Raw genomic sequence first — 19,252 nt, forward strand, 5'->3', positions numbered from 1 at the left:
ATACACCATAATTAGAAACTGCATTTGTTGAATGCACATTGCCAATCTTCATTTCATAAATGCACCCGACTCAGGTCTTAACAGCAATTTCATTAGACATTATCTACTCAAACAGACGTCCACATTGGTAAGCGAAGGCTTTCAAAGAAGAGAAGGAGGAGACATTATTTTTAACGCCATTTCGTCAGAACGTTCTTCCCCGACGCTGGTAAAGAACTAAAATAGAACATTTTTCTACCTAGATTGTATCTACCAAAATCTTATACAGAAGGAAAGAAAAGGCATATCATGAGGTTTCTGAACGGAATATGGTTTATAGATGGATTATTATGATTACATTGATTGTTTTTCTAATTATAAACAAAGACGAACATGATCATACGAATTCCGCTGACATTGTTGCAACTTATCGTCTGCTGTCTGATCGTAAAACGTTACGGTAAGTAGGAAGCGTTTAATTCTTTGTTTTCACAACCTTGCCTGTCTTCGAATGTATAGTTGTATCTTTAGCTCATAGATATACTCATTTTTAACGTAATATTTGAGATAAAATGATTAAATGAAGAAGCATAGTTTGATGACTTTTATTTACTGTATCTAATAATATTTTTATAGTACTTGTAGTTTACTGTTTCTAGTATTTCCTCTGCTATTATGTTCCAAAATACTATACATGTTTTCATTAGAAGAAGGGTGAAGAAATCCATAAAACTGCTATGCAGAATTAAAGGTATATTCTGAGTGTTAAGTACAATTTAATAATGTTACGCAATGATTTAATAGATGTCGTTTCAGGATTCGCTGTGATTTTATTTATTAAAAAACTTAAGAGAATTAATTTGTAGTTTTCATAAATACGTATTCCTTTCATTTGCACGTGACATGGGAAGTTCTTTATGCAACATCTATCCTAAAGTTACAAAATTGCAGTTTTTATCTAAAATTGAAATTTTCAAATTACTCTTTTCTATTAAGTTCTGAAATTACAGTTTCCTAAATTTGCAATTTTCTTTCTCTGGAAGCAAATGCAAGCAACGTAATTTGACTTATATATCAGAGTTAATTTGACAAAATATCAGAGCCAAATGATAGCAAAATTTCTATGACACTATTTCATCATAAATGAAAGTTACTGAGAGAGTTGTGCATTTATTTAGCAAAGAAAATACTTATTTATTCTAGACATAGTTGTGCATCTATTTCGCAAGGTGAGCTTGCATAAAAATTTACAAAAATTATTTCCCTCTTTTTTTTTTAATTCTTGTTGTTGTTGTCAGGACACGAAATTCTTTTACTGAAAACAATAAGCATCTCTTTAAGCCGTTTGATAAAAAGAAATTGGATTTAGATTTTTATATGTCCTTCTAAACATATTTATTTTGGCAATCAGATACACATAATTTTTAACTGCCAATTTTTTAAATTTAATGTTTAACCATTTAATGTTTTTTAAAAATATTTTAAGAAAAAATTTTAATGTTTATAAGAAAAAATAACTCATAGAATTTTTTAATCATATATCACACATATTATCTAATCTTTCTGAAATATGAAAGTAAGCAGCAGAAGAATCGAGCAGTTAAACAAAGCGGCATGAAATTTAATAAATACATTTACGAAAGTGATAGTAGGGACATAAACTATGCAAATTTTAAATAAATTATTTCTGAACTAAATACACGGTTTTTCACTATTCCATAAAATATTTACAAAATGAATAACAAATAATTATGCAACCGATATCAAATTTTATACATTACACTTTTTCCCCAAAAAAGTATTTGTAAGCAAGCTTCTATTTAAAAGCCTTCGTCGAAGGAAAGATGCTTCTTTTTCAATATAACAAGTATCACTGATGTGAGTTTTCTGTAGAATATTTCGTGAAATAATGCTAATAATTTACTTTCGTCTCATTTAATATTACTTGAACAAAAAATACATTTCACTTTACCAAGTGTTTTCTTCGTGTTTTATAAAATATAAAATATATTTTAATCAAGGGCCTTTTTTAAAATTTTTATTTATGTATTTATTTGGAACAAACTGGAATGAAGAAAAGAACATAAAGAATCCTTACTGATTTTGTTACAAATCTTAATTAATTAAATTACTTTCATTCTGGCGGGACATGATCATGCAGCAGCATAAATTGACTAGGTAAGTTAACATTTGCTTAAAAATCCAGGCTTTTTTTTTTGAACGATATCAAGCGCGAACGGTAGTGCAGAACAAAGGTCCAAAGTTTGATTAAAGAAAAAAAAAAAAAAAAAAAAAAGATAAAATAGATACTAAAGTATGAAATTTAAAATTTATTTTTGATTATAGTTTAACATTTCTCTGAACTGAAAAACAGTATTAAAATTCTGTTACCTGAATGGTGCTCAAGACTGTTGCCAAAGGCAGGCGTAATCTAGCGCTCCTTGCCACGAGGAATTTCGTGGGCTTGGACTGATTTCGTCAGACAAGTGAGCATAAGCAACAACAACACAAAAGTATTAAAATTTTACATAATTTTAATATTTCACTAGGATTCGCTAGCATTCTGCAGGTGAAGATCCGGGATACCTGCTCCATTTGATCTTTCATAAATCAAATATTGCCAGTAACCGAAATAATTATTTTTGTAAAAACATATTTTGTATAATACATTGTCATTAATGCAAGTTATCCTAGTAAAATGTTTCTTTCGTTAGGGGGAAAAAATTCGTTCGGGGGAAAGTTCTTTGTCAATTGATTTACTGAATTCTGACAGAAATTTTACTGTAGTGAATTGAGAATGATTTCAGTTAATAGCGACTCCAAGAAATTTGTGGACTTATTTTCATTTTTTTTTTTTTTTTTTTTTTTTTTTTTTGTTAATATGAAATTTAAAAAAAAAAAAAAATCTGCTGATACTTCTTTTAAATTTTCATCTTGCCATCTTAGAAATTTCAACAAAAATGCATCATATTACATTACATAAACATCTACTTCCTTGCAGACTGTGAATCAGATGTGATTTACAAAGGAAAAATGTATGTGTCTGACGGTGAGCCTATCAATATTTCGTGTATTCGATCTGCTTACGGAACACCAAAATGGACTAGGAATGGCCTAGCTGTGGATCTCAATGACCCTCAATACTTTAGTGCAGAAGAATATTTGCCTAGCAATAGAATACGAATGGAACTCGGCATAAAGCAAACCTTCTGGGAGCACAGAGGTGAATACAAATGCGATCCGTTGAGCAGCAGCAGCCATAGAGTAGAAATTGTGCCTTCAAAAGGTAAGTGAGATCTTTGATTTTAAGCAGCATTATCGAGTAACAGACAGTTTTGTTTTCAGCTAGAGTTTTGTTGCTACTAAACCGAATTATTTTATATACGTATCATGAGGCTTTAAGTATCTCTATCTCTACATATAATAAAAGAAAGAGTCTGTGTGTGTGTCTTTCGTTCGTGCTGCGCGTAAGCTAGCACGAACGAAATAGACTCAGGGCTACGAAATTTGGTACATAGGTGCATCTAGACAAGACCCTGTACACCTCGAAGCGATTTTTTCAAAATTTGAATCAGATTTTTTTTTTTTTTAATTCTATCTTTTTTGATGAAATCGCATCATTTTGAATAGTTCTTTTAGAAATGGGATTTTGGCAACAGTGTTTCATTCATTCAATGCTTTGTATACTGGACTGCTGACTGTTGAAAATAGGAGATAAAGTATTATTAACTATACACGCAAGACTCACATCGCCATCTTCTTATTCTGACGTGCAAGTGTCTCGCGAGGCATAACAGGAAAAGAATTTCCCTTTCCACTCCCCATTATCTCTCTATTATTAGCTAATGGCAAAGAAGTTTGTATATTTTGAATTATGTCATCCACAAAGCACAATTTTGATTAGTTATTGCTTTCTGGTGATAGTTTCATTCCTTTAGAAATGTGGTTTTGTCAACAGTTTTTCATTCACTCATTGCTTTGGATACTGGACAGCTGACTGTTTTCTCTTGAAAATATGAGATTTATTGCTTATTTCATTGTAAATTTTTATATTATGTTTTAATTATATATAATTTTAATTAATAAAAAGTTTTGCAGGATTTTTTTTTAGGAAACAATGTTTTTAACTTCCTTTATACCATTTGAATTCATAAGATTTTGCAACGGGAAGTAGGTTAATTTATTTATTAGGATAATTAATATTTGTGTTATTTCATTGTAATTTTTTTATATATAACACATTTTATTGAAATTTTGAAATTTTCATTTTTTCTTTTTTCTTGTTGTTGGGTTTTTTTTTTTTTTTTTTTTTTTTTTTTGTAAAGTAAAATTCTGTGCTGTTTTCAAATTTAATGTTTGGTGGTCTTTAGCAATTTTCTGTATATTTAAAAGACAGAGGAAGGCTGGCCGCGTAGCGAGCGACTAGTTAACAATAAAATCTAAGTCTTTTCATTTTTCGAATTACTTTTGTTGAAAATAAAATGATCATGTGATCTTTGGCGATGGTGCGTTTGCAATCGTCTGATATCTTTTTTTCGGCGGGCCTTGCAAGAAAAGTTTCTGTAAACATCCAGAATTCTGAATGTAACTTATATATTTTTTGCTTACTAGGTTAGTTTATTCTTTATTCTTTTTCTACCTGATTAATCGTACTTGGTTTATAATTTAGCCTAATATGTTTATGTATGAGATGTGTTATGAGTTAAAATTAGAAAACTTGAAACACATGGTTTTCCTGCGAGAATCTCATTTATTTCTTTAATGTAATTTAATACTAATTTTCAACCTTAATTTATGCTATTCTACTATGGCATTAACCTATTCAGTGCAGCGTTTTAACTCGGGAGCGGCACTGAACTGGTTAAGTAATCTTTTTGCGGCATCGAAAATTGTCGTTGCGGAGAATTATTGCCAGAGCTGGATTTACAGGTTCGCTAAAGTCGCTACCGGGAAAAGGCAGCGTGTTTCGAGGGCCCCAAAATCATTTATTAACACAAAAATAGTTAACCTACCTTGTGTCTTTGTTTTGTTCTGCGCTGATGGTTCGCGATTCTAGTTTTCCCATCATTTCGCGATAATCAGACACTTTTGTTGCTGCATTTTACAACTAAATTTTTATATATTGATTTTAATTAAAAAGGTGTTATAATGATTTGTGCATACAGTGAATTGACGAATATTTTTATGCTATGTCTATTGCATGTGTGTTCGAAAGAATTCTTTTCTCATTTGGATATAAAAACAATAATTTCTGCAGTTGCATTAAAAGTTTGCGGCAGTTATTCTTAAGTTTTGCTAAGAATTACATTTGATTTAAAACCTATCCTACGCTTTTCGGCTCAGTGTCACAATATTCGCTCAGACCAGAAATTTAGATTTAATGGCAAAAGACATAGTTTAAAAGTAAGCATTCAAACTTAACTATACAGTGTTGGAGCATTCGCAGCATTGCCTCTGCGGTTTTTTACGCTTCCGTGAAAAGGCTAAGGCTGTGACATTGGCATTATAGCTTTATGAGTTTAGAGATAAACTTCGAGCTTTGTTTTATAAATAATTGGCATCTTAACTATCAGGGAAAGTATCCTCAAACTTTTAATATGACAAGTTACCGTTTTAGTTTGTGTTAAGATTTCAATTCTAAACAATTAAGATTAGCTAAATACCTTTGTATTTGATTTCAATTTCATTCGTGCTTTGTTATGGTGGGTTAATAGTTGTCAAGAGCATCAACTGGTTTATTGGTTGTGAGTAACCAGTTAACTAACTGTGTAGAGACATGAAGATTTTTGAAACAGGAATCGTGAAAATTGAGCAATGCCCTCGTCTGGACTCGAACCTCTCGAATACGCGCCGAGTTTGCTGACCATTGCATCCCAAAGGAATGCTAAGAAGCAGGAGAAATATCTTATTGGTGGTTACTTACGATGGATGGGTGAATAGTTGTCAAGAGCACCAAATGGTTTATTGGTTACGATTTAACACACAGAGTTTAAGAAACTGTGTGTTAGTCGTTGAGTATTCAGTTTTAGTTTTATTTCACAGCAGTGCATAATCTCTTTATCTCATCCCTATTAGCAGACCTCTCCTTATGCAATTCTAAAACGCTTCATTCTAAAGAAAGTTATGCATGAAGACCTCTATATAAATTCCTGCTAAAGGTACTCATTTCAGTAGAGTCAACTTCCGACTTCCGATTAACCATGGGAGGATTAACCAAGCCTCTTCTTAAAAAAAAGGGGGGGAGAGGAAAAAGGGAGGAAGAAAAGGAAAAGAAGAAAAGGGATGAAAATGATGGAAAAATTATTATCGTAAACTATCAGCAAGTGTACAGAAAATACAAAAGTGTTCACAAAAGTGAGTTCGGAAAATATAAAAGGAGGGGAGGGGGAAAGCATGAGGCAAAAGCTGTTGTAGCAGATGAAATGGCATCTGAAAATTGTTTTCATCCACAGCGATACGTAATAATTGTTACATAATCCAAGAAACACTATGCGAGATATGATTATCAATCTTTAAAAAAAAAGTGTGAGAAAACAAAATTTGACATTTTTATTCCGAACTAACATTTGATGACATTGCTTAAATTCTCTTCAGAATATTGCTGTTTAATGGCCCTTTATAACTGAATTTCTTCATTTTAAATGCTGTTTTCAACTTATGCTATTTCTTGCGTGTTCTTTTCATTTTCAGTATTCATTTAATTTAACGTAATCAAGTGAACTGTTTGAAAATACATGTTAACTGAAAATAATATTCTTCCTTTAATTATAATATGGGTTATTTCTCTTTCCTGTCCCCCCCCTAACAAAAGCATGAACGCCATTCTTGGTAAATCGAAAGTTCATGGTATACATAACACAAATTAATTGCATAATTTTTAGTGTATCAGCATTCCTCTATTCGCAAAACCCTATTATATTTCCTGCGTCGCATATTTTGTTTTTCGTCCTTTATTCAACGAAACCACGCCTTCTGTCTTCTTAGAAGCTGAAATGTATTCTGAAATACAGCTGAGCAAAATTCATCCATTCTAATCGATTTTAAAGTGAGATTTGTTACCAGTAAAGTGCAGTTTCCTGCTTTTCTAATCCCGGAAATGAGAATAATCTTGAACCATTTGTTCTAAGTTGATGGGAGAATACTTTACCGAGTTTCATTTTTTCTATCCTTTTTACCTATTTAGTTATATTCAACTTCTGTATAAGTAGGGAAAATAATGCGAAAAGAAGGAATGGTTGAAGAAGGCGGCTTTAATGAATATTCAGAAAATTTGACAACTTTTAACGGAAAGGAGTACATTTCTGTTTAAATCTGGATTTATGAATTATCCCAAAATAATTCCAACTTTTTTTGTAATTTATGTGCAGTCTCGAGATATAAAATTCAGATTTTATTGATCAACTAACTACATTTTATTTTATGTTATTCTTGCTACCAATCTTACTTGTCTGAATGTTGATCCCAAGCCCACGACATTCATCGTGGCACGGAATCAAATACGCCTCTCGTTGGCAAGAGGCTTGAAAATCATATAGGTGACACTACGACTTCAATTCCGCCTCCAAATGTGAGACAAATTACCCTCGGAGAACGCGTCTGAGGGTCTAACACTCCTCTTTCTCTGCCATCAACCTCTCGAGAAGATTTTAGGTTCGCCGCATGTTTAGAGTGGCCCCATGTCACACAGACACTATACATTTATAAACATCAATGTCTTCTGCGGGATTATTTTTATTTTATAAATCATTAAGCAATAAAACAGTATTTTTTAATAGAATGAGTGAATATGCACTATCAACAGCATTGAGATACCCTTAATAAATTAACTAGGTACCGAATGTAGTTTTTATGTTAAAAATCTTAGAATAGAAAAGGCGAAGAGAATAAAATATGTGGCCCGTTGACGTAGTCAGCTGGTCTATGTTCACGTTTATTGGGCACGTGTTAAGTATTGCCATACTTTTCTTTATACTCGTTAAATATTTATATTTGAAATGTAAATTAATAATAGTGTCGGGATGATGAAGATATCCGGATCTGTTCCGGATATCTTCTTCTGTAAAAAGCTCCAAATTTTGGGGTTTTTTTTAGTCCAAAGGGATTTGAATCCCGAAGGACTATTAGTTTCGTTTTGGCATTTTGCGTCGGACGGTGGTGTGTATTCAATTATGGCAAAGCACACTAGGGCTATCTGCCTAAGGGGAGGGATGCCTTTCGTGGAGGACTTTCTAAGGGAAACTGGCTCGTATACACGTTACACATGGGGAAAACCACGAAAACGCCCATGCAGCCAGCCCGTTCGCGGGATTCGAACCTCGGACCGAACTACCAGTGTTCAGCGACTTTACCGCTCGGCCGCTGGTGAGCCCTGCGTCGGACGGATAAATGTCGGTTCACTTTTCAAACTGTTGCCATAAAATGTTAGAGTCCTGCATTATATTTGAAGAAATTAAATAATGAAAATCTGCGTAAATGTATGTATATTTCTCACATTGTCATAAAATAACGGTACATAGAGTCATCGAATTTTGAATAACGTAATCCTCCAACGAATATGAGCATGTGGAAGACCAAATTTGAAATTTGAAATTTGTTTTATGATCGATTTCCTATTTTTTAAAACTTTGACGAATTTTTGATTAACAAACTCAAGGATTTCAAAGCGAGCAATGGCAACGTTGTGCAGAAAAAACATTTTTATCTCCAGCGCGTGAGTCTCTGTATCGGAAATTCTAAAGATATGCTCGTTTTAAAACTATTTTGCGATATTTCTGTTGCACTGGATCTTATGGTTTAAGTGCGAGGAACGTGATATTTAATAAAGAAAGATAACACACAAAATGTTAAAAAACGCCCCTTTGGACGTAATTTAAAATCTGAAACATTTCAGATTTTTTTTTTTTTTTTTTTCTCTTTTGCAGGTTTACTCACAAAGTATATACGAACTGTTAACACACAGAAATACTAATGCAGTGCTTCAAAACACTTAAAATATGAAAATGCTTAATTTAATTATACTTTGTCTTGGTGCTACAGATGGCAACGATTTGCAAAGCAATTTAAAATGAAATGCTGAATTTTAAATCTTTAATTTTGGAAAAAGGGTAAAAATCATGAATTTTAGATCCCAATAGTGCAGTCAATAGGATATTAAAAACTTAAAAAAATCTGAAAACTTTCAGCTTTACTATTACCCCCAAAGGGGCGCTTTTTTAATTTACACACACATAGATGTTTCGAGAGCATATGGGTTAATGTTCTTTTGAGCTAAAAACATTTAAAAATAGCATATCTTTAGAATTTCCGATAGACAGTCTTGCGCGCTAGACATAAATCCCCCCCCCTCCCCGTACAGTGTTGCCATTGCTCGTTCTGAAATCGTTAAGTTTGTTAATCAAAATTCGGTAAAGTTTTGCAAAATAGGAAATAGGCAATAAAATAAATTAAAATTCCAAATTCGGGCTTCCATTTGCCCATATTCAGGTGGAGGACTACGTTATTCAAAATTTAATGGCTCTAGGTACCGTTGTTTTTCCACAATGCGAGAAACATGCATAGATTCATTTAGATTCTTCATTATTTAATTTCTTTAAATATAATACAGGGAGATTATATTTGGTGACAACAATCTGAAAAGTAAAACGAGCATTTTAGTGAACCGACGCAAAATGCCGTTTGGAGACTAATAGCCCTTCTGGGCTAACGTCCCTTTGGTCTAATATGCCTTATTATTAAGATCTAATTTTATGACGCGTTCTGCTAGCTGTATTATGCTAGCTTTAAGATATCATTTGATGAATGAACTCTTTGGCATGCGTTGCTTGCTCTAGGTACTGTTTACTGTAGTTACTCTTAATAGTTACGTTAGTCGTTATTTCCGACGTTAGGAGTGATATTAGCATCTTGGTTAGCAAAATTCAGAAAGGAGAAGAGGGGGAAAAAAAATGGCGAGGAAAGAAGAGAAACTAAGAGAAAAATAAAATGTGTGTTTTCAAAAATGAGAGTTACCAAAAACAGTCATAGGGAGATCACTGGTAGCTGTCAAAAATCGTACATTCTCTCCGTGAGCTAGATGACTTGACGTCAATCGAAATGCATCGAAAAATTTACACTCATGTCCATAAATTAAGGATAATTCGGAGTCACACGGAAATTGAACTCTAAAATAAATATATCACATGTAAAATCACTACACACATCTTCAAGAATCATATGCAAATTTCAGGAAGTAACCAGATGACACCGATGGTACGTCACAATGACGAGAGTGTAAGAGAGTGATATATAAGGAATACAGGCAAAGAAGTAAAATTGTTCGCAGGCGCTTTATAAGCATTTCAGTGCAACAACCGAATAGTTATGACACAAAGGACGCATTTGGATGATTTTTTACGTGGTAGAATTATCGGACGTCTGGAATGTGGGCGTACCCAACTGAAAGTATCAGACGAACTTAGAATTGCCCAGAGTGTCATATCAGACCAGAATTGCCAAAATCATAGTGAAACACGTCACAGTTCTTAATCATTTTAAACAGGAACACTGAAGAAGATTAAACTCATATAAGAGGCTAATTTAGAATAAATCATATTGAACATAGCACTTAAACATTAGAACAAAGATTCACTTCCTCCAATTAGTTCAATTAACTTCTGACTAATTTAGTAAAAGCAAACATTAAATTTTTATCTACTTAACATGACAGCTCTTGCTTTAGTATTAATCATTTCCAAATTTAAAACTATTAATTATCAAAATAAAGTACCAATGAAAATATAAAGTCACTCACGAAATCCCGTACCACCTTTGAGAGACTCAGGGAGCTGCCCGGATCCAGTCACAAATCACCAGTCACGAAACGTCGAAAACATAACTGCCAAATCTTCATCGTTGTTTTCCGGAACCGGACCCTTTTCATAGTTCCAGCACTAACCTCCGTCAAGCAGCATTTTAACTCAATCAAAAAATAATAATTATCAGCCTTCCTTTTATTTCGAAGACCCTCTGAAGATAACGGAAGGAGATTGACGACAGGAGATGACGACTTCCCTCCTTTTTTCATATTTTTCCCAAGCAAACTGGAACTTCAGAGAGAACAATTCAGACTCAGCTCTTCCGCACATGGAAAACGTCAGAGACATGATTAAGACGCTGGACTTAGCCCCAGATCTTTTGCCAATTACGCCGAAATTTAACCGCAAGGAGCTCGCGACGAGCTCGGACCGGTCACCGCTGTCAATGCCACGGAGATCAGCAATATTAACCGTAACCGCGGTCGCCCCCCCCCAAGGGGTCGCCGGGTAACGTTCCTCTCAAAGACTATCAAACTGGACCAAAACTCGCAAAGAATCTCCCTTTCTTCTCCCTTGCAACGGCTTAAGAAAGCTCGGTTTACACTTACCAAGAAACGCCTCAAAATTACTATTGGCTCAAACAACACTAAAATTAAAAATTTAGCCAATCTTAAGGAAACTTGACTCCCTCTCGCCAACAAAAAGAAAGGTAATAAATCGCCACTGAAATTCTCAGAAATTCAGAACTTTCTACAAGATGACAGACCCTTTCTTTCCCACGCAACAGAAGAATGTTTCCAACCTATAACTCTGTCAAAATATCGCCGCACCTTAGAACTATTCGCCTCTGAACGACCAAAACACATGTTTTCCACCCCCGCGAAAAGAGGAAAATGCAGCTGGACAGTGACCTCTAACCTCCAAAGAAGCCTACTCGTGAGAAACGGAAATACACCCGCGCCCTTTTAACTGTAACACATATTCTGCCAAACTTAAGGGAGCTTTGCCGTAAAGTTTAACAATATTAAATATTATACATTAATTTTAAATAAGCTCAATACAAATTCATTAAACATTTGTTATGGAAAATTCTTATGTATTTTTTGTTGTGTATAATTATTACGTGTTATTTTACTGTGCATAATGTATTCTTAGTTATTATATTATTTTATTGTGTTTAATGAATTTGTATTGAGCTTACTTAAAATTAATGTATAATATTTAATATTGTTAAACTTTATGGCAAACTTTTTTTTTGTCGCGGCACCACCAAGTAGTCAGTTAAAAGATAGTTAAATGTAAAAGATAAATTTTAATTTTTTTCTACACACCGTTACGGTGGTGCAGGAGTGCTCGTTTGGGGTGGAATTATTCTGGGTTCCAGAACTGACCTGCATGTTCAAATTGGAACCATTGTCATGGTTCTATCGGGCCAAATCTATCGGGACGTCATTCTGGAACAACATGTACGTTTGTTTCGGAGCGCCATGGGCGCACAATTTGTGTTTATGGATGACAACGTCCGTCCTCACCGTGTAAACATCGTAAGCGAATGCCTTCAATCGGAGGATATCACCTGTACGGACTGGCCAGCATTCTCACCGGACTTGAATCCAGTAGAGCACGTGTGGGACATGCTTGGCCGACGAGTTGCAGCCCGTCAACCTCCTCCTATATGTCTACCGGAACTTCGGAGAGCACTGCTTTTTGAGTGGTGTAATATCCCCCAAGATCAGATCGATAATTTGATACTCAGCATGCCTAGGCGTTGTACGGACTGTATTGCATCGTCTGGGAGACATACAATGTATTAACAATCATACCAAGCATGTAATATTGGTTTTTTGTAAATAGGTTTTTTTTTGTAATTTGCTCCAGGGAGAAAAAATCGCTATTTTTTAAAATAATATCAAACATATAGCATCTTTTTTTTTTGCTCTTTACCTTTTGTTTAATAAATAAGCTTTACAAATAAGTCAAATTTGTTTTGCTTCTAACTCTTCCTTTGCCTGATTTTGCATTATACTTAATTTATGGACATGAGTGTATTTGAGGCAGACCACTGGGCACTGAAAATAAGGATTGTACGTTGGACAGGACATAAGTACGTTGGTTGGTTATTTTAATGCAAAGCATTATTTGATTCGTTAGAGAACCGGGAACTTACAGTAGCATGTTAAGATAAGGGTTGTATCATTTGTTTCGATTCTGGTTTAACTGAGCTTATAAGGTATTTCTCCCACTTCCCTAGCGTGCCTTCGTGGTGTAACGGTAGCACACTGGGCCGGTATTCCAGAGGCCGGGGTTCGATTCCCGGCGAAGGCGATTGCTTTTTTTCATCTCTCTGGCTTCCAAAAAATCCTAATGTCTCTACAAGTGGCGCTCGAACTAAATAAGGGTTGTGGATGATGATTCTCCGCACCCAGGATTTGGCGACTATAGGTCCCCTAAAACCCTAGCGCCCTTTAAAAATGGGAGTATATAAGGTATTTCTCCCACTTGCCTAGCGTGCCTTCGTGGTGTAGTGGTTCTGCACACTAAGCCGGTATTTCAGAGGTCCGTGGTTCGATTCCCGGCGAAGGCGGTTGTTAATTTTTCATCTTTCCTGCTTCCAATTAACCTAATGACTCTACAAGCTATCAACAACAATTTCAGAATTTGATTTTCCTTAATTCTTTCACGATACGGATAACATTACATTCCTTCCTGTCCCCAAAAGATAGATTTTTCCTTTAGTTGTTCATTTCTTTCTTTCAATGTATATTTTTACTTCTAATTTATGCATTTAATACGATTAGATTAGATTGCTTTGATTACAACAAAGCACGCAAGGACAATCTTCCTAATTTAAGATTCCCAAATAGTCCCTTTATTCCGGATTCTTCCGTTTTATCATTTAAATGTTTGCAAAATTTGCGTTTATTGTTTATCTGGAAAGGATAACTCTTCATATTTTTTTTAATTTAAGCCTGCTTCAAATTGCATTTCATGGGTTTAATATTATCATATAATTTTTGTAATCGTTGAAAAATGAGATTGTTATAGTTTCTTTTGAACCAAGCAATCAAAGGTCATACAACAGCAACGGTAAGCGAATTTAAAAGCATCTCTGACTTTGCCATTCAATTCCACTTTCTTTCTACTTCATGTTATTGTTGCATGCAGCGTTTCAAGCATGGTTGTTGATGATAGCGTATTTTTAATCCATTCAAATTTTGCGAGACAATCAGTGTCAAGTTAGCAAAAACGTTTGAGGACGAAGAAGATTCATCAGAGATCAAATTCCATGCTAAACATATAAATTACTAAGCGTTAACAGCACAATAACTCATTCCTTCAGTTTCTTAAATCAACTGCTGTTTAAATTTTAAATATTAATGTGCGTTCTGGTAATGTTCTGAATTGCAATCTAGTTTCATCTGTATTATATATTCCGTGTGCCTTGTGTTTATTTACCAGTCCACGTATAATAACGTAAACAGTTTTAAACAAGTATAATATTGTAAAAAAGTGTAATAACGTAACGTCTCGTAACCAGTTATTATCTCCATGATAATCCGTTTCTCCTTTCTCGCCATGCAGTTTCTGATAAACAATGTTGGAATTCACTAATTAAAGAAAGAGTTTGCATTTTTTGCAATAGAAAAAGTCATAATTCTCAAGACTGTGCTACAGCTGCTGATTCTTCAATATATGAACGTAATGAAACACTGAAGAAGAAAGGTGTTTGTTTTAAATGTTTATGAACGGGTCATATAAGTTCAAAATGTCGAGTTTTTGTAAGATTTGCATTATGTAAAGATCAGCATTATTCTATAATGTGTTCTAAAATTAGAAACTATGAAAATGATAAAACGTCTCAGAATGAAAATGAATCAGAAGTAGTTAAAACTTTATCTATTTCATCTAAGTATTCCGTTTCATATTTACAAACTCTGATTCCACATATTGTTGTTGATAATAAAACATATCCAGTGAGAGTATTATGTGATTCAGGATTTCAGAAAAGTTATATTAAGAATTCAATTGCAAAAGAATGTAATTTGATACCACAGGGCAAGCTTCTTATCTTCTTAATCAAATTACATTCATTATCTTCTTAATTATCGCAAGTATTGTTCGGTGGTAAGAAGATTCCATTCCTGACACATGATATGTACAAAACTAAGTTATCAAGCCTTGATTCTCAAACTGTTTTTGAAGTTGATATTATTGGATCTGATCAAATTTGTACTAACGTACCGAGATTTAAAAATGAGAATGTTTATCAAATCCTTAAAACTAAAGGAATTGAGATAAGTGATTATTTAAAAGAAAATCATTATTCGGAAGATATTCAGGTATTGTTAGGCGCAGACGCTTGGGCGAAAATTGTAACACCTGAGGTGGTTTCTGTTCAAAAGAATTTAGTGGCTGTCAGAACCACTTTAGGTTGGACACTCTTAGGTAGTAGTTACGACCCAACGTCTATTTTTTCTTGTTTACTTATTTCAATGAAATGCTCTATTGAAACATCGAAATTTTGGCATTAACTCATTCCTTCAGTTTCTTAAATCAACTGCTGTTTAAATTTTAAATATTAATGTGCGTTCTGGTAATGTTCTGAATTGCAATCTAGTTTCATCTGTATTGTATATTCCGTATAATCTAGTGTCATCTGTATGAAGTTAGAAACACTAGGCATTTCAGATCCTGTTGAAAGAATCACACAGGAGGAAAAAGATAAAGAAGTCGTGAAATTTTTTGAGAACACTACCGAAAGAAATGAAGCTACGGGTCATTATGTAGTACGTCTTCCATGGATTGATGGTTGCCCTTCCTTACAATCTAATCTTAAGGCTGCTGAAAAAAGACTCCAGACTACATCGAAGAAATTGAAGAAACTAAACAAGTTTCAAGAATATGACGATGTAATTAAAGACTGGTGGAAAATGGGAATAATTGAAATTGTATTGGAAACAAATGCAAATGAAAGGACCCATTATTTACTATACAGGGCTGTTTTCAAAAAATGCAGTACTGCGCAACTTAAGCCAGTATTTGATGCATCAAACAAAGATGAAAATGGATCTTCTCTGAACAATTGTCTGGAAGTTGGACCAAATTTAATAGATTTAATTCCGATAGTTTTAACTAATTTTAGAATTTATGCAATCACTTTATCTTCTGATATAGAAAAGAGCATTTCTACAAATTGAAACTGACGCAGCAGATAGAGATTTCCTACGCTTCTTGTGGTGGGAAAAAGGAAATATTGTTGAATTTAGGCATTGCAGTGTAGTTTTGGTGTTTGCTGTTCTCCATTTCTTCTTTCAGCATGCCGAAATAATTTGTTAGGAAATCCATCTGAACATTTAAGCATGATCGCAAAAAAGTTAAAAGGCACATTCTATATGGATAATTGTCTTACTCTTGTCTCTAAAGGAGAAGAAATCGAATCACACATTAATGAAGCCACAGAACTGATGTCTACAGCTGGGTTCAACCTTAAAGGTTGGAAAAGTAGTTTAGATTTGAATGACAGTCCAGAAATTGTGCTCGGTCTTCAATGGTATCGCTCATCAGATGAATTGAGATGCCGAGTAGTATCTTCGCCTGAAGCTCTCACAAGACGAATCCTCCTTTCATGCATTCAGAGAGTTTTTGATCCTATATGAGTTTCTTCACCAGCTCTCCTTATTCCAAAGATTATTTTGCAGAAGACTTGGAAATTAAGGTCTGATTGGGATGAGGAACTACCAGAAGATATTCAGAAAGAATTCAGTAAATGGTCTACAGAAATACATTTTTTGAATGACTGACGAATCCAAGAAGAATTTTCATTAATTCAACAAGCTCTTTACACGTCTTCTGCGATGCAAGTAAACTAGCTTATGGTGCCTGTATATTTTTAAGAACGGAAGAACATGAAGAAGTTTACTTGAGTCTTGTCCTAGCAAAATCCCGACTTACCCCATTGAAAGAGATCACATTACCGCGGTTGGAATTAATGGCCGCACTTCTGGGTGTAAGATTATATCAATTGGCTATTAAAAGCTTGAATTGTATAAACGCGAAGACTTATTTTTGGTCAGACTCTTCAGTGGTTTTAGCATGGCTAAAGAAGCGAAGTAGTTGGTCTGTTTTTGTAGAAAACCGAGTTAAAGAGATTCATATTACATCAAAGAAGGATGTTGGAAACATATACCAGGGATCTTAAACCCTGCTGATTTATTGTCAAGACGATGCTATCCATTACAACTCCTGAAATCCCAATGGTGGACAGGACCTGAATTTCTGAAGAAACCTCCAGAAACTTGGCCCTCAAATGATCCTGATATTGATATGAAAGAAATCGATAAAGAACGACGTCGAAGAATTCAATTTCGGCGAAGAATTCAACGGTTGAGACTATTCCCGATAAACTTGCCTCCAGATTTTCGAAATATTCTATGATTGTACGAACTATTGCTTGTATGTTAAAATTCCGACTCACTTATATGAAAAATGAAAATCATTTGACTAATATATTTGCTGAAGAATTCGAGAAAGCCGAAAAAACTTTACTTTTTCCTTATACAAGAGGATGCTTTTGAAGAAGAACGAAAGAATTCTAAAAAATCTTCAGATTTTCGTTGATGAAAATGGAATTTTAAGAATGAAATCTCGAGTTTTAGATACTTCAGATTTGCTGGAATATACATTCCCTATATTGCTACCTTCCAAAAATGTAATTGTAGAAAGAATGATCGAGCAATTACACTTAAAACATTAACATGCTGATGCACAAACACTTGTAATGATTTTGAGAGAAAGAGTTTGGATTATCAGAGGTAGAAAAACTGTACGGTCTGTGGTACAAAGATGTGTTACATGCTAGAGATATGCCGTTAAGGCCTTAGAAGTACCTCTTCCTCCTTTACCTGAAGACAGGAGAAAAATGCTCAAAACTTTTCAAGTGACAGAAATCGGATCTCGCCGTTAGACGTTTTATTTCACGAAGAGATCGAGTGGAAGTCGGACAATTATTCGAATTTCATAGGTTTAAATCTATGAATCAATTGGATTGGGCTGATATCGAAAGGAAGTGTGCATTAATAAAAATAAAATGGAAATTCAATCCTCCCACAGCGCCATGGTGAGGAGGATTTTGGGAGAGGTTAATAAGAATTTTAAAGGATCTCATACGAACAAATTTGAGATACTCTTGTTTAGGATATGAAGAATTTCCAACCCTCCTGTGCGAATGTGAAAGCCTAATGAACAACAGACCTTTGACTTACCTGTCGGAGGAACGTGATGATTTGTCACCGTTAAAACTTTCTATGTTTCTACAAAACTTAATTGGCAGTAATGTGTATGATTTAGATAAAATTGATTCTATGAGCATAATAGAAAGATGAAAATATTTACAACGAGTTAGAGAAGAACTTAGAAATCGTTTTAAGAAGGAATATCTAGGCATTCTCCGAAACATTGCAAAGGGTAAAAGAGGAATAATTAAAGTGAATGACATTGTTTTCATCGGAAATGATAACAAGAAACGAATAGACTGGATGTTGGGTCGAGTACTTGAATTGTTCCCAGGGAAAAATAATATCGCGCGTCTTGTGAAGTTACAAACATCCTCTGGCGTTGTACTTAAACCAGTTCAACGCCTTTTGCCTTTCGAACTAAACAATAATTCAGATAAACTCCCTTTCATGAGGAATAATGTAGGAGACAATCAAATTTATAAAATAAAACAAAACGATCAAAAGGTTCAATATGCACCTATCAAAGAACAGGAAATAATTAATCCAAGATGTTTTAGAAAACTCGTCTTGGCAGAGAAGTACATCCTCCACAAAAACTAGACTTATGAATTTATTGAGAATTTTGAAATACATGAACTTTATTGATTTTCAAAATCCTTTTAAATTTTAGTTTAGAACTTTAAGCTATATTGGTGTTGCAAAATCCCCATTTTGCAAGGTGGGGAGAATGTTGGAAATGAATACAATTATATCGTTTTATATTTACCTTTTTGGAATGGCAACAGAAGCTATATTGTTTACTTAGAATATTCTATCTGGCAGTTGAGTTTTAAAATGTTAATAAAGATGTGAGTTTGTTCTAACTACGTTTTCGTATTCATTGCGGAAAAAAAAATCACTGTAGTGTTTTAAACCCGGCGAAGTGGATTTTTATTTTATCAGGGCCATTTCGCCACAAAACCAACATTTTTACCTCTTTGTTACTGAGTGTAACTTGCTGTTCGAAATCTGGCAATTTTTTTAGTTTTTACTTCCTTGTGCAAAGTAAAGGAAGTACTGTAATCACGAAACATTTCGGATATCATATTTCAAAGGAAATATCCATTTTGACAGCTCTCGACTCCATTTGAACGATATTTTTGGGTGATATCTGTACGCACGGACAGAATAAAAGACGCTTTTTTCCAAAACAGAGGCCAAAACAGATTTAAAAGGGATTTTATTCATGATGTCTGTATTTTATTC

The 19,252-nt window shown here is 34.1% G+C and overlaps 1 protein-coding gene across 2 annotated transcripts in view; it reads left to right on the top strand.

The window, feature by feature from the left end:
• Positions 1-292: 292 nt before the first annotated feature.
• The window catches only part of LOC118194938 (neuroplastin-like), a 183,778-nt gene continuing 164,818 nt past the window's right edge, over positions 293-19,252 (top strand). The window contains exons 1-2 of one of the 2 annotated variants that reach the window (XM_085811005.1): positions 293-439; positions 2,981-3,265. In XM_085811005.1, the coding sequence (XP_085667131.1) occupies positions 373-439; positions 2,981-3,265 (352 nt within the window). In that variant the 5' untranslated portion in view covers positions 293-372. The remainder of the gene's footprint in view (positions 440-2,980; positions 3,266-19,252) is intronic. The other variant, XM_085811004.1, reaches the window with a different exon arrangement.

This window comes from Stegodyphus dumicola, chromosome 2 (genome assembly GCF_044657685.1).
Source record: "Stegodyphus dumicola isolate Sdum_Otavi_A_Nest chromosome 2, ASM4465768v1".
Classification (NCBI taxonomy): domain Eukaryota; kingdom Metazoa; phylum Arthropoda; class Arachnida; order Araneae; family Eresidae; genus Stegodyphus; species Stegodyphus dumicola.